This window comes from Benincasa hispida, chromosome 3 (assembly GCF_009727055.1).
Source record: "Benincasa hispida cultivar B227 chromosome 3, ASM972705v1, whole genome shotgun sequence".
In the NCBI taxonomy this organism is placed as follows: domain Eukaryota; kingdom Viridiplantae; phylum Streptophyta; class Magnoliopsida; order Cucurbitales; family Cucurbitaceae; genus Benincasa; species Benincasa hispida.
In genome coordinates, this window is record NC_052351.1 from 20,905,570 (window position 1) to 20,921,382 (window position 15,813).

The 15,813-nt window shown below is 37.2% G+C and overlaps 1 protein-coding gene across 2 annotated transcripts; it reads right to left on the bottom strand.

The window, feature by feature from the left end:
• Positions 1–259: 259 nt before the first annotated feature.
• LOC120074760 (telomere repeat-binding factor 2) lies at positions 260–13,808 on the bottom strand. Of its 2 annotated transcripts, none has more exons than XM_039027993.1 (7): positions 13,488–13,808; positions 12,808–12,977; positions 12,421–12,632; positions 11,769–11,853; positions 11,005–11,088; positions 1,123–1,498; positions 260–584 (listed from the first exon to the last, which is right to left on the bottom strand). In XM_039027993.1, the coding sequence occupies exons 2-7, from the start codon at positions 12,955–12,957 to the stop codon at positions 565–567; spliced, it is 927 nt and encodes a 308-aa protein (XP_038883921.1). In that variant the 5' UTR covers positions 12,958–12,977; positions 13,488–13,808; the 3' UTR covers positions 260–564. The 2 variants fall into 2 exon arrangements, with proteins under 2 accessions (XP_038883921.1, XP_038883922.1); XM_039027994.1 differs by having other exon boundaries at positions 260–555; positions 13,488–13,807.
• Between the last annotated feature and the right edge of the window lie 2,005 nt (positions 13,809–15,813).

The window sequence follows — 15,813 nt, forward strand, 5'->3', positions numbered from 1 at the left end:
AAGCTATTAATGTCTATATTTTAAACAGTTTTGTTTAAATGAAAATGAATTTTTAAAAAACATTTGTTTTTTAAGTTTAATCCAAACGAGCATTTTATAAAACCAGTCATATTTAATCTTGTTTTTACTTCTAGACAAACCATTCAAATTAAGATGTTATCTCTTGCGGCTGTTTTACTCTGAAAGATGTCAATGTCCTCATATTTTATCAGAATCATTAACCGAATCACAAAAACGGTCTACCGAGAAAGCAAACGGAAAATATTAATTTACAGGTTTGATTTCTCTTGGAATCATAAAGACAATCTGGCGAGAAAACACCATTTTCAGATTAAGAACGCATTGTTCTTTCCAAAATCCTTTGCTCTTTGTTTGAATCTAAAATCACATTACCGACATGCACTTCCGATGATATGAACCCCAGAAGCCGTCTTTCTCATAAGGCAATCATATTCTGCAGATTTACAATGCTAACAATATCTACAGTTTAGTTACATTCACTTGCACATGGAAATGTAGCAGCAGCAGCACCTTCATCTTCTCAGAACACATTGCCTACAGTTGTCATTGCAAAGTTTTGTTATCTGCCAAAATAAAATAACATAACATAAAATAAAAGGGAGCAACAAGAAAAAGTTAGGTGACACAAAAAGAAAAACCAAGGCTTGAATTTTCCTTCTCATGGTTATTTTGTACCATACGAGCCCAATAGTGCTAGACATCAATGCAAGAAAACGAGAATAAAATGATACCTTGCAAGAGGGTCAACCAGGTGAACAACAAAAAATCAAATGTGGAATCATTTATATAAGAACTCAAACTGACTTGGTCAATAGCCAAGAAAGGGGTAGTGAAGTGGAAGGTGAGACGTTAACATCTAAAATAGCAGACCACGAGATACAAAAATGAAAGAAGAAATTTTCTTAAAACGTCAGCAAAGATGCCAACTGTCAATTTGTATAATGCTTTTCGTGTCGTTGTCCTTTTTAAAGTTGAGATTAGTTTATGAAAAATCTTGATATCACATGTGCATATGCAAGTTTACTGTGTGCTAATTAAACAAGATAATGCAGGAGTATAAACTACGAGGTAATTTATGACTGAAGCTGTGCGTTGCATTACCTTGGAGAAGTACTTTCTGAACAGGACTTCTACTAGGGAATGTTCTGCACTCCAATGCCTTCATTGCTGCTTCAGCAAAAACTTGTGCTGTTTCAGCTTCAGCCTCTGCTTCTTCTGCTTCTCTTGCTGCCCTTTCAGCTTCCGCAATGGCAGCCTCTGCCTCAGCTACTGCACGTGCAGCAGCTATAGCTGCCTCCTCTGCAGTCATTACCCTCATCTTTGAAAGTTCCGAGTCAACCTGGGATTTAGTGATAATTTTGACTTCATTCTTCTCGGTCTTTGAAGAATCCATCTGCTTGTCCTCAAGAAGTAACAATGGAGCACTTCTTCTTCCAGACAAGGGAGAATTTGGAGCAATCCTGTACTTGTGCTTTACCTACCCAAACAAAATCCATATAAATGATCTAATAGCAAATTCCAGCATTACCATTCATTTGCCAGTGTCAAGTTTGCCATTTTCTTCATGATTTTTTTGACAAATTCAGTATTACTAGCGTTACAATTTACAACGGGGCCTTGACCTTTTTTTTTTGTTTTGGGGGGGGGGGGGGGGGGAGGGTGGTGTGGTGGTGGGGGAGCCGGTATATTTTTACACCAAAATAATGCATTCAAGATGGCAGAGTCCTAGGAATTGTCTTAGAAGTCTTATATATCTCCTTGGAGATACGAGCATTTCTTTCCTCCCAAATTTTCCACAGAACTGCAGAGATAATGCATTTCCACAATTGCTCTTTGGAAGCTTTAAAAGGAAGATCAATGAAAATAATCTGAACCAACTAAAAGTGTCATTCGGTAAGACCACATTCCAGTCAAAACCAACTAAAAGTGCCTTCACAAAATATTACTCTAATTTGAGCATGAATTCTTTATACACGGCTTACTGGACCATCCTACAAAATATTTTCTGAAATTGTGCCTACAATAAAATACTTGGAAATGTTTCAAAATGCACTTGAATAAATTCTTAACCACATAACCTGGCACATTTAAAGCGTTCAATGTGCCATGTTATTATGACTCAAACATCAGGGTCAGTTAAACCCCTCCATCAAATTTTGACTGAGCAAGCTCTTTTTGAAGGCATTCGATATTGTTTATGGTTCCACAGCAAATCCCATTCAAAGTTGAGATATGTGAAAGAGGCAAACCTTGTATGTAGAGCCACGATTTGGACAAAGTAGGGACACGTGAAACACCAAAGGCTAGCAGCTGTAGAGTCAATTGATATGCCACCTTCCACATCTAATCCTAATTCTCTTTGGGAAAACGGCTGCAGAGAGTGGGCACAAGTTTCATATTTGATCACTAAACAAGAGAATGTCATCTATAGGGGGTAACTTCAGGAAAAGAAAAACCAAGTCACCTACTACAAAACTCAAATCCTTCCTCTTCTTATTGACCAATGTCTTCACACATATATGCCACCCCTGGAATATAATTTATGTCAGGCTTTGGAACAAAGGGCACAATGTAGGCGAGGATGGACTTTTGTAGAGACTTTACGAAGTTTTGAGGATCTAAGAGCTCTCCCTACCATAAAGAAGCATTAAGAGATTTCTTCATGGACGATGGAAAAGGGAAGGTGGCGACCTGGTGGCTTATGTGCAACATGTGGTCCTTTGCCACTCCATTAGTGACTCAGCTTTAGTGCCTTGAAGTGAATGAATTTGAAAGAACGGGCTTGCGGAGCTTCTTGCAAAGGAGATAAGAAAAGGCTCAGCAGAGGAGAGGCAAGAGTCTTTCACAAACTCAAGTTCAAGACCTCCAATTCAAATCCGTCCCAACAGTTAACTGTGATTAGGTCTTGACCACAGAGTGCCTTAAAAGAAGTTGTTTTAAGGTATGAATTGTTATAACAATTTTGGCCCAAATGCATCCAGCACATCCACTGTTTTGATTTATCTGTGCAGCGTCAAGGATCTGCCTCTAAGCAGTCTGTTTACAACTTTGGACTGGTCCATTTGTAGATGAAAGGAACTTACTATTCTTCAACTATGTATCCAGTTTCCTGAATAGCTGTTGCCAAAAATAAAAAAACTAGGAAATTATTTTCTTTGTCGGATATGATTAAAAAAAATCCACGGAGCCTCTTTCAGAAAAAAAAGGGTCCCTCACTACTCAAGCTGCAAAGGGATGCAGCAAAGAAGAATGGTACTTATAAGCCCTATCTGCCACCACAAGAATGGTACTGTCCTTCGGAGTGGAGCAAGTCTTCCATAAAATCCACTGTTATTACCTACTAGACTTGCTGAGATAAAGGTCGTAACAATCCTACAGAGCTGCCGTCAAAGAATAATCCATTTTTTATCACATTTTAGTGTGAAATCTGACTCCATTCCGTCCAGAAAAAAATTCACAGTTGATCATTTCTAGGAACTTCACAAAGCAAGAGGTTCCTTTTAGCACCCCAATTAGCTTCTATGAAAAGTTAGGATAATTCCACCATAGTTAAATCCCAGAGAAAATAACAGATTGGTTCTTGTTAGAAATATTATTAGAATGAACATTCAAAATATTTTTAGGATATCAAGGGTGTATTGATCATTGGACAAAGGGTTGGTTAATAAATGGTGGTTATATACAATGTGGGTTAGGGAAGTAAGAAGTAAGTAGTGAATCCGTAAATAGTTTCTTGGAGTCCAAGCTTCTCTCAGTGTTTAGGGAACTGCAGTCTTCCTTCAGTTTGCTGCTATTTTCGGTTATTTCTAATTCAAATTCTAGTTTCTAACAGTCCTTTAGATTGGACATAACGTTAGAAAAAAGAATGTTTGCCCCGATTCTCCATTGAGTACCTTGGGGTCGAAGATATTCTCCATAGTCAAGGCTGCACAGAATGGAGGTTCCTCCAATTAAATCACTTAGAGAAGTTCTACCCACAATCATTTTATCGAGAATACCCGCCATCATTTAATCGAGAATTACAGACTCTTATAGTGACTATCTAGACTCACCGGTGTAAGGACTCCATTCTTGGGATGGCTAGCACTCTTGCAATTAGTTCTCTTCCATACACCAAGGCTGCCCTTGCTCCTCACTGACCCAACGTCTAATGAAAAGAGCAATAGGTTTTTCGTTTTGCATTAAACTGCCAAACTCCCACAACGTAGGCACCAACCTCCAACAACAAATAACTGCTCAAATTTCGGTAAAGAAAGAACCTAACCATGGTTCTTTTTAGTTGCTGACAAGCTTGTTGGCTTAGGTGTATCTATGAACTGGTCCCTTTTCAATGATTCCATGAGTGGCCACAAAATGCGTTCATTATCCTTCATAAAGGGGTTGTTTGGGGTGCTGAGTTGAGATAGGACGCCTGAAGTTCATATGTCTGTGGAGTTCATATGTCTGTGTTTGTGGTGCAGAGTTAAGTTCATATGACTGGATATCTGATACAATTTTTTGAACTCTAAATAATATACTTTTATGATTACTATTTTTGTTTTAAAATCATTTTAATCAATAATTCTACCCATTTTTGTTTGAATAAAATATGGATTGCAATTTTTTCTTTTAATTTTTAAAACGTTTCTTTCTTTCTTTCTTTCTTTCTTTCTTTCTTTTTTTGAGCAATGAACAACAATTAACCGATTACATTTCTTGTAAAAATATGGTTAAATAAAATGAGAAACTAAAACGAAATCAAAACTTTTGATTCTAACTAATTTTTCTCTTTGAATTTCATTATCTTCTTCTTCTTTTTCTTCTTCTTATTGTTGCTCTATATTTTTACTATGTCATGAATTTTTTTAATTAAATCTTCCCCATCATCGTAACAACCAATAGAATGTCACCACATTTCTTCAACAATTTCACTTTCATTTCCTCTAAATTTAGAGGATCATCAAATAACAAATCTCTATTTTTCACTAATTCTTGCCGGAAAATGTTTCAGGAAATTCTTTTTCATTTAATGGTTTTTTTTGTTATATGTTACGTACTTTTCAACTATATACATACTTTTTGTCTAAATCTTCTTAACACTCATTTGATATGTGAATTCATTACGTATAAATATTGCACTTAATGTTGACAAAATAATATTTTTTTATATAATCAACCCTACAACATACTTTAAAAGTCATCAGTCTTATAGTAGTCGGAAGTAGTTGTCGATGTTGATTATCAAAGATGATTTTTGCTGGAGTTTGTAGTCAAAGGTGGTTGTTAGAGCTCGAAGTTAGTCACATGAAGGTGTATTGGAGTTGGTTGTCGAAGTTTGTCATCAGAGGCGGTTTTCAAATCCTAGAGTTGGTCGGGCGAAAGTGATCGTCGAAGTTGATTATCGAAGATGATTTTCGCTAGAGATTGTAGTCGGAGGTGACTGTCGAAGTCCGAAGTTAGTCGCATGAAGGTGGTATTAGAGTTGGTTGTCAGAGTTTGCCATCGAAGGTGGTTGTCGAAGCCTCGAGTTGGTTGTCGGAGTTGCTCGCTCAAAGGTGATCGTCAAATGTGATTTTCATCGGAGTTTGTAGTCGGAAGTGGTTGCTAGAACCTACGAAGGTGGTTGTTGGAATTGGTCATTGAAGTTTATTGTCGAAGCCAATTGGTTGTCGGAGTTGGTAGCACGAAGGTGACCGTTGGAGTTAGGTCACTGAAGGTGGTTGTCGGAGGTTAGAATTGGTTGTCGGAGTTGGTCCGATGAAGGTTGTCGGAGCTCAGAGTTGGTCAACGGAGCTATCATCAGAGGTGGTTGTTGGAGTCTGAATTTCGTTACCGGAATTGTCATCGGAGGTGGTTGTCGGATCCCGGAGTTGACATTGGAGGTGATTGTCGGAGCTTGAAGTTAGTTCTCAGAGTGTGACAGTGGTCGATGGGTGGAGCCATTGAAAAGATGGAAAGAAGGGAGAGTTGGGGTGAGTTAATAAAATATACCAACTCAACTCCATCAAAATTTAAAGTTGGTGGGCCAAACAATGAGTTGGTATATTATACCAACTCAACTTAACTCATGTTAGTGAGCGAAACACCCTCAAAATTTCTTTAGTACCCAGTTAAACAAAGGAACCTTCAACATTCTTGAAACACACAAGACACGTAGGGATTGAATTTTCTGCTGATCAGCCGACACTCCACCCATCGTAATAACTGAGGTACTCCAGTTCCATTAAGGCAAATCACATTTCTGGAGGTTAGCATATAGCTTTTGATCATGCTGGACACAAGTATCCAGAATAGGGCTACAAACCAAAATTCCATTAAAAAAGACACAAACAAATAACCTCGTCATCAAGCATGGCCTGTCTACTCAAACATGGGCTTGTGTCCCATTGATAAAATCTGACTTCAATAATTTTGTTTCCCCAACCAAACAATTACAAAAATTGGCTGCCAAAAGGACTACTCAAACAGCAGGGGTCACAGAATTTTTGACCGGTTTGCTCTCTCCTACTAGATACTGTAACCAGCTTACCCTTTCCCCGCTCCCCTTTTGATTTATTTTGTTTACATTGTAGTTACAACCTTACTTTCCCCTTAGACATACCTTATGAACACTCCCCACTATAGAATGACACATTCTCGTGCATAAAAGTTCTGAAACATCCTTCCAATTACCCTTGCTATTCTATAATTTCCTAAGCCGCTGCTCCTTCACGCCTTCCTCCTAGCGAAGACATTAGCACAGGCTTACCAGTAATGTTCAATTAGCTTTGCAGCTCAACAGTCTCGAGAATGAAGAGCAGCTATTATAATTGTTGGTGAAATTTTATATTTTTTAAATGAAGAAAAAGGGAAGTAAAGAATCCCACATTGATTAATTTAGCTAGGAGTTGCCTCCTCATATACCCCACCTTTCCTTGTGGGTTTAAGCCCCAAGGGGTACCTAAGTTTTAGAAAGGGTGGGAAGGTAGACAAATGTGGATATAGTGGTCATCCCACACGCGCACCGTTGCCGTCCGGTCGGGCGTGACGAGGCGCAGCGCGGCACGCACGCGTGTGGAATTATTTTTTATTAATTTTTTTTTTCTTATTTTTTATTAAAAAAATCATCATCCGTTCCGTTCAGCCATCCGAACTTACCGTGGTCATCCGTCTTTTACGTGGTCTTCCGTCACGTTCGTTCCGCTCCCACCTTGTGCGTTTATACGACGTTTCCCCTTCTTTGCACACTCCCAAGGCCTACAAATTGCCTTTGGTGCTTTAGAAGGAAGATACACAAATCAGAAATCAACTCTTCCCTCCCTACTTTCCTTCTCCCTTTTTTCCCTTCACGTTCTTTGAGCATATTCAGTCTGAAGGGGTGTGAGTATTCCGATAAGCTTTCAGTACAGTTCCGATCGAGACAAGTTTCTACCTGGGCTGTTTTATCTTGGGGACGACGTGGCATCTACTACAAACTGTTTGCATTCCAAACAGAACCGTGAAACGTCTTAAAGAGAGTGAGATCCGCGATTCAGCCTACTTTCACAAGGTTCTATTTTGCAAGTTATTCCCAGTTTGTTCGCCAGTGCTAATTCCATTGCCTATGTTTCAACACTGTTCGTCGGAGACTCCGCCTCTGTTGCTGTTTACTGGGCAGTTGGTTCATCAATAATCATTGTTCCATATAGTTCCAGTACTATTATTATTTTTTTCAATAACCAGGAGTTGAAGCTTTGCCCTTTATACTTAGTGGGGCGCCTACGCCAAACTTGGACCCATAAGACATCAAGGAGGTGTTTGCGGAGCAAAAAGTGGAGTTGTGAAGTCTGAAAAGTGGCGAAGTAGTGGGCTCACAGTGTAAGAAGTTAATAGAGCATAAAATTGATGTTTTTTAGTCGTGGGACCTACATACTCCTTTGACCAAACAAGGAATGGAGTTCCAAACTCCAACTCCTTGGTCAAACACCCCGCAAGGGTTTTTGATATTAAGCTCACCCAAAGATTTGAACTTGGAATGGTGTCAAACCAAATCTGAATTTTTTATCAAAATGAATCTCTCCTTCTAAATGTGGGAGGAGATCTTTATTTTTTAAGGAAAAGTGATTACAAGATGCTAACAAAATAACAACTAACTAACTAATTCCTTGGTTAGTTTTACAAAAAGGCCCCTTGGTACACCATATTCCATCCCCTAAAATCAGACTCATCCTCGAGGATGACAATTAGGACACCAACTGGAAGTCATCAGGAGCAAAATAAGGTTTAAGATCAATAACATTGAATATTGGATTAATATGTAGGTCACAAGGCAACTCAATACGGTAACTTTGTTTGGCCTTCAGTCTACAAATGAGATGTAGCGCTTAAATGCAGTCTTCCACTCGTCCCTAGTGGTATTCACTCTTCAAGTCCTCTTTTGAAAAAATCAAGGCTTCTCCGAGATGAACAAGTAAATCACCTATTCTAGGGATTGGGAAGCTATACTTTACTGTAATCCAGTTGATAGCTCTACTATTAACGTACATCCTCCAACTTCCATCTTTCTTTGGTGTAAGTAGGGCTGGCACTACACACGGGATCAAACTCAATTGAATATGCCCTTTTTAGTAACTCCTCGATATGTTGATGAAGGATTTCATACTCTTTAGGACTCATCCTATAATGAGGCAAATGTAGTAAAGTAGCTCTCGAGATTAGATCAATGTGATGTTAGATGTCTCGCAAGGGAGATAGCCCCTTGGGTTCCTCTCTAAGTTGAGGGAATTCATCAAACAAACAGCCTTTGTACCTTTGGAGGAGCTTCAACTTCTTGTGTTTCTTTGGACTTTTCAGTAACAACAAGTCCTAGAATATCAGCCTCCCTTTCCTTCATCAATATTTTGGCACTAATTGTAATAAACAAGTGGCTGCTGTCTTTTTTCTTCATCTTTACTCCCTCATCATTCTTCTTGTTCAATGGGAGCAATACAATATTCTTGTCCATCTACTGGAACTCGTATGTATTTTCTCTCCCCTTGTGCAAGGCTCGAGAGTCAAATTGCCACAGTCTCTCCAAGAGGATATGGCATACATCCATCTCCAACACGTCACACACAATTTGATCTTTGTATCCACTCCCAATAACATTGCATCTCCAATTGTACAAATTTCATTGACTTGAACTTCTCCACTCTTCTTCACCCAACCAATCTTGCATGCACTTGAGTGAGGCTCCACCTTGAGATTCAATGCCACTACAAGCTTCTTAGACACGAAGTTCTCACTACTTCCACTATCAATGATAACATTGCATACCTTGCCGTTGATGGTGCATCTTATCTTGAAAAGACAATGCTTTTGTGGATTAGATTCTCCCTTTGGTGTGATCAAAACTCTTTGGAGAACGCATGAGACTTTATCTCCATCCTTTGGCTCAATCATTTCGGCTTCTTCTTCACTAATTTCATTGTTCTCATATGAGATTTCATCTTCTTCCATGTAGGCTACTCTCTTGCGTTGTGGGCATGTATTGGATAGGTGGCCAGCTTGGCCACACGGAAAGCATTTCCCTAAAGAAGGCTGGTTGCAGTGGTTTTGAGATTTCTTCTAGTCGCCTACCTCTGTTTTCTTCTCTTCCAAAGTTTCTTGGGTTTCCTTATCTGTTCCTCATGTTGCAAGAGGTTGGTATGCTTGCTTGTGGTTCTTACCAACAACTTGGGTTCTCCTATTGGTGGCTACATCATATGAGGCTTTTCTTGAAGCATTCTTGGAGCGTATCTCATTTAATTCTTCCACAGTTTCAGCAAAAGAAATCACATCAACAAGTAAATGAAATGGTTGAAGTTTCACCTTTTCTTTGAGATCCATTCTAGGGCCACCGATGAATCTAGCAATCATGTGCTGTTCGTTTTCTGCCAAGTTGGCTCTTGCTCCTAGCCGATGGAACTCCTCCACATAGTTTGCCACTTTCCTCGACCCTTGTCTACAATTTTGATATTGATTATACAATTGCTCGTAATACGGAGGCAGAAATCTCCCTTTCAGCAGTCGTTTCATCTTCTCCCATGTTTGAATAGGCCTCTTCCCCTGCCTTTGCCGATTAACCTCCATTTGATCCCACCATACGAACGCCCTCCCTTCAACTTGAAGGCTACTAAGCGCACCTTCTAGTGATTTGTGGTGTTCATGTAGTTAAAGAAGTTCTCCATATTCTTGATTCAATCCAGAAATGTCTCAATATCACGACTCTCGTTGTAAACCGGTAAGTCAAATTTGATTTTGTAATCGTGCATTTCACCTCTAGCTTTATATCTTCCTTCTTGCCCTCTTCTTGGAGTATAAAACTCTTCTTCTTGATCATCTTCACTCAATGAATCCCAATCTTGATCTTCTTGATGCCTTTCTTGAATAATGGGTGTCTTCTTGGATTTTCTTGGAGCTTCCTATGCTGGTTTCTCCCTCCTCTTGGTTGTCCGCTGCCTCTCTTTCCTCTTCCTCCCCATTCTAGCATGAATGGTTGGGCATTCTCCCGATTTTGAAGTGCTGTTGCCAACAACTCTACCTTTCAAGTAAGGGTTTCCATGCTTTCTTGAAGACTTATTAACGTTTCTTGAATTCCCCCCAATGAGTTCCCAAAGGACAGCAAGTGTCGTGTTTTAGTTCTTGGAGAGAGGATGGGGGTTTCTTCCACCTCTTTTTCTTGCTCACAGTTGTCTCCACCAATCGACTGATTGGCTCTTCTTCCGGCCATTGATCCCCAAATCTTGGAGTGCTCTGATACCACTTTTGGTGTCAAACCAAATCTAAATTTTTTATCAAAATGAATCTCTCCTTCTAACTGAGGGAGGAAGTCTCTATGGGAAAATTGATTATAAGATGCTAACAAAATAACAACTACTAACTAACTAACTCCTTGGTTAGTTTTACAAAAAGGCCCCTTGGTACACCATGGGACTTCTAAGCTGGTATGACCAGGAGACCCCAAGCCCTTGCCAATTGGGCAACCCCTTGGGGGCTACAATTTCTCTATAATAGTAGGAGAGTTACCTTTATCAACTTTCCATTTGCGGTCATATGCTTTAATTTTGTTGAAAGAAGTTTTTTAAGGTTTTGTGGGGCCCAGTAATGCTCCTACATAAAACAAATGAAAATTTCAGAATGTATAGAACCATTTTTGTCAACAAAAAAAAAAATCATGTAGAGGCATCAAGGTAAGAAGAAGGAACTGAAAATTGTATAAAGCTAGGGTCATAAAATCTTCTGTATTCATCTATGCTTTTTTTTTTTAATTTTTTATGTGAGGATTTACTATAATCTAAACCTTCAAATGATCAGAGTACACAATTTGTTAGGGATCTAAATTATGAATGAGAAAGACCCAGGACCTGAAAGTTATATAAACTAAGTACCGATCTAAGAGATGATAGAACTGCCTGAAATAAGTGAATTTGATAAACAAGAGGAGAACCTTTTTGTAATCTCCTTGGTTTTTGTTAGATGTCTTATTACTCATTTTGTTCCTTTCATCCTTTTTGAATGAAAGTTATTTCTTACTTCACACTCACACACAGAGATTATCATGTAATGTTATAAACAGATAAAGAAATCACATTTTAGTAGAATTTTGCTCAGCATCCCTTCCACAGAAAGAAAATGACATATCACAGAAGCACATAACAATTACAACAGTAAGGTCTTGCTAATTCTCCATTCCATGCCTAAGAAATAATTAAGGAAGCCAGCAGGAAAGATCTTTAATGCACATAAAAAATTCTCAAACATTCAAATTCAAATGTTTTATGCAGTAGCACCTCTATGTACATAGCAATTGCAGCCCGGTCAGAACCCCTTGGCTCCTTTAAGTTGTTAATTGCCTCTGATATAAGTTTGTCCAGTCTACACCATGCAAAAGAGGTCTTATAAATCAATTAAAAATCAAGAAAGGAAGGATGAAGCACCTGCAGCTTCCAATGAAAGACTAATTTTAGAGCGCGATGTTTGAAAACGATGTCTAATGGATATAAACCAATTTGGCAATTATATTTTCCCATTCTGAATGGAGGTGAAAGATCACTTAGATCCTTAATGTGTCATATCTTAGTTCAAGATAACTGCCATAGGGGCAAAAGGTAACATTATAGAGCCAAAAAAACCTCTTGTTCCTCATCTGATTACAGGAAAGATGAACAATAAATTGAAGAAATATTGCCTCCAAAACGAGTTTTTTTAAAAAAAAAAAAAAATAGAGTGGCACTAAATGCAATAAGGTCGAGGGCTTTGGTAATGCATCAAAGCCAAGATTTACTTTACCAGAAAATTTAGCCGGCTATGTGCTATGGTATTTGATATTTTAAATGGAACCGTGTGAACCCAAATAATAATTGGTTAGGCAATTATCACAATAAATATCTGACTATTTCACCCTGGAACAAAAAAGATTCACATGATTAGCTGCCATGAGACCTTGCTAGTGGCTCTTTTGGACCATTAGAGCGAATTGTCCCATTCGAAATTGCTAGTGGCTTAGCGTCAACAATCTCCTCATTCTGAAGCACGGTGCTTACAGGCATAGGATTATCATGTTGTTTTATGGCCATAGAATTCTTTTTAAGTGCGAGCTTAGCCTTTTGCCTAGACCCCCATATTGCAGTAACATTTATATTTCTCCACTTATCCTGTTCAGAGCCAAAATTACATTGAAAAAACATTAAATGTTTCGGTAAACCGAGCATTATGTCTCCAAATAGAATATGAAAGAAAAACTTAACATGAGATGCTTGGTGAATTTCTACATTCCGTGACTTAATTACTCTGGTCAGTGAACAAGAATTAGGGGGCGGGGGGAGGCACCTTGAGATCCACATTTGAACGTTGATGCAAAATTGAACTGAACTCAGGATCTGTGAGTATTGTGCGCCATTTTCCTGCTCCATGCTTGATCACTCCTGCTTTAAGGGCAGCTTCTTCTTCAGCTGTCCATTTCTGCTTTGGCGCACCCATTTGCAAAAGCCCACCCGACACTGCAACAATTTTTGCAGCATTTTTAGCGAACTCCCATTAAGCAATCAAATCAACTCAAGGAACACAAATCACTGGCCAGTAAGTAATTTAGTAATTCCATTGTTTACAAGAAATAGAGTGTTTTCAAAGTACATGAAATTGCTCATAAAAAGCTTTCAACGCAAATTTTGTCCATTTTAGAGCAAAACGAACAAATGGTAAACAATTCAAATGGACGAGAGGGTAGCTAATGTTTCCTTGTAAAACGAATGCATCCTTCATGAGATTTCTGACACCTCTATGTCACATTTAACACCGAAGTTGTAAAGTTGTTGATCGAATAAAGATGGATGCAAGATTATTTCTACCCAATTATTCAAATTGTTAGACATATCTAATCAATTCTCTCCCCGAAACGGTCCGAGCTTCTAGGAATACTTCTATTTCTACCGAACAATTCATTCAAACTGAAAACGCAGAAGCAAGAATTGAACAAACAGAACTTGAAACAAAATTCTGTGTCTTCTTACCTTACAAGAAATAGGGAACAATAGAATCTCGTAGTTGGGTTGAACTTCCGAAAGAAAGAAAGCCCGGAGCTTAAACCATTTTTTTGTCGCTCAGATTGTACTAAACGTTTTTCCGGCAATTTAAGAGTGTGCGCGCGCCTGATCGAAAGAAAGATCCGATAAATTATTTTGAAGCGGATAAATTTCGCGGTCCGGTCACATCGTCATCCAAACAAGCCGAATCTTGGGAGGAACGAACAAATGATAGAAAAAAGGAAGAATGAAGAGGAAATAGCTTTAGAGAGAAGAGAAAAAAGTGGGAAATTGAGAATGGGAGGGACACTCTCAATTTATCTGTCATAATAATTCAACCACACCCTCGTTTGAAGCAAATTACAAATCACTGCCAATTGGACTTTGGCGGATAAAGTAAAAGTTAAAAGCTGCGTAGCTCCAAATGTCGATGAATATATGTATTCCAATAAGGTGACTAATACAAATATTGCTCAACTACCATAAAATTTATACGGTCATATTTTATGTTTGATATTTGATTCTTAAAAAAATAGTAAAATTAATTAATAAAACATTAATCAACAGTTGGTAATTTCGAAAACTATATCATCTTTAAAATGGGTAGGAATTTCGAGGAGGGGATAGAGATATGTTGGGGTTGCATAGTCAATGTAATTTAACTGGACTAGTAAACTAGTAAACTCGAGAGAACAATCGAATGTTACAAATATCATCACAATAGTTACAAAGATGGAAAAACATAAGTTTTAAAAAAAAAACTCATGGCATATCTATAATATTGCAATGTCCCGAACAAAACACTTTTGGCTCCACGATAGACCCAATGCTACTTTTGTAATGTCGCAATGTTGCATTGTTCTCTTCGAACCGATTACTTTTTGCTACGATTGTTTTGTGCGATGAAATTTTAAGAGTGTGATAGCAGTCAATGAGTATGTACTACATAATTTTATCTTGTGTGATGTTAAGCAATTATTGTTGCGGTGCTTTAGAAGATAAGATAACTTTGATAACTACTTTTTTAAGGTAGACTGTAATGTGAAATGAAAGTCATTTATAATCATCACATCATAGCAAAAGTTATAAGTCGCAAAAGATTAGATTAGATGTTATTTTAAATTTGAAACCAACGTGTAAATAAAGATGATTAATGTTGTAAAAGATTGTTAATATTGTCTAATTTTATCTACTTCATTTGTCGAATGAGATAACCTATTCATCGTATATTGATTTGGAGTAAGATATAAAACATATTTGAAATAACCCATTTACCCGTTTTGTAAACTTCACATAAAATTGTAGTTGAGTTAATTTGAAAAAGTATGTGTATCTAAATCTACAAACATAAAAACGATGTTTAAATTTGTGTATGACAAAAACCACACCAACTTCACCATTTATTTTACTCTTTTTTTTTTCCTTCCTCCTTCATTATTTCAAATATTTGAAAATTTGACCTTAGTTAAAAAAAAAAAAAATACATCATAAGTCATAAAATATTAAAATTAAATTATAATATTCTTTAATATATTTAAAATTACATTCAAGTTAAATTTACAAGCTTAATCAACAATTTTAAAATTTATGATTAATAAATATCCAAATTTTCAATTTTAAACCTAATAAGTTTCTTGGAAATGTCTAATAAATATATAAATTTTTAATTTAGTATTTAATAAATCTCATAAAATATTAAAAAATTTATTTTTAAATATAGAAAAATGAGTAACTTATTTAAAAATATAACAAAATATCATTGTTTATCCATGATAGACACTCATAGATACCGATAGACGTATCAGTGTCTATAACTGATAGACATTGACATTTTGCTATATTTAAAAATATTTTCGACAATTTTGTCATTTAAAACAATTATCGATATTAAAAATGCTTAAAAAGTAACTATTTTAAATTGACAAAAAATATTATTTTCATTTCCAATTTGTCAAACCCCCTCTCGATTTACCTCTTTAACCTAGAAGGATATGTGGGGATGACAGATACTATCTTTTGTGATACTTATTGTCCAATTAAACATGTTCTACCTGAATAAGTCCCAAGTTATCATAAACAAATATAACTTTATTTTTAATAACCAACTCCAATGTTCTCACAAATAATATAACAAGACTATGATCAAGTTCAACATTCAGAACCTGATTAAATTGGAATTCATTGATATCAACCCGAAACCCTAAGACACTGAAACTATGCAACACATCCAATCCCATGGTAGTGGTAGACCTCGACCTCAAGCGACAACTAGAACTCCTTTGTTACTTAGGGGAAAAACAAAACATTTGGAAAA

Coding starts and splice junctions, on each gene's coding strand:
- LOC120074760 (XM_039027993.1), bottom strand. CDS start 12,957: ATGGGTGCGCCAAAGCAGAAATGGACAGCTGAAGAAGAAGCTGCCCTT. Junction 11,854..12,420: donor CCAAAAGAGCCACTAGCAAG/GTCTCATGGCAG, acceptor TGCATGGTGTAG/ACTGGACAAACTTATATCAG. Junction 585..1,122: donor TCAGAAAGTACTTCTCCAAG/GTAATGCAACGC, acceptor TTATTTTGGCAG/ATAACAAAACTTTGCAATGA.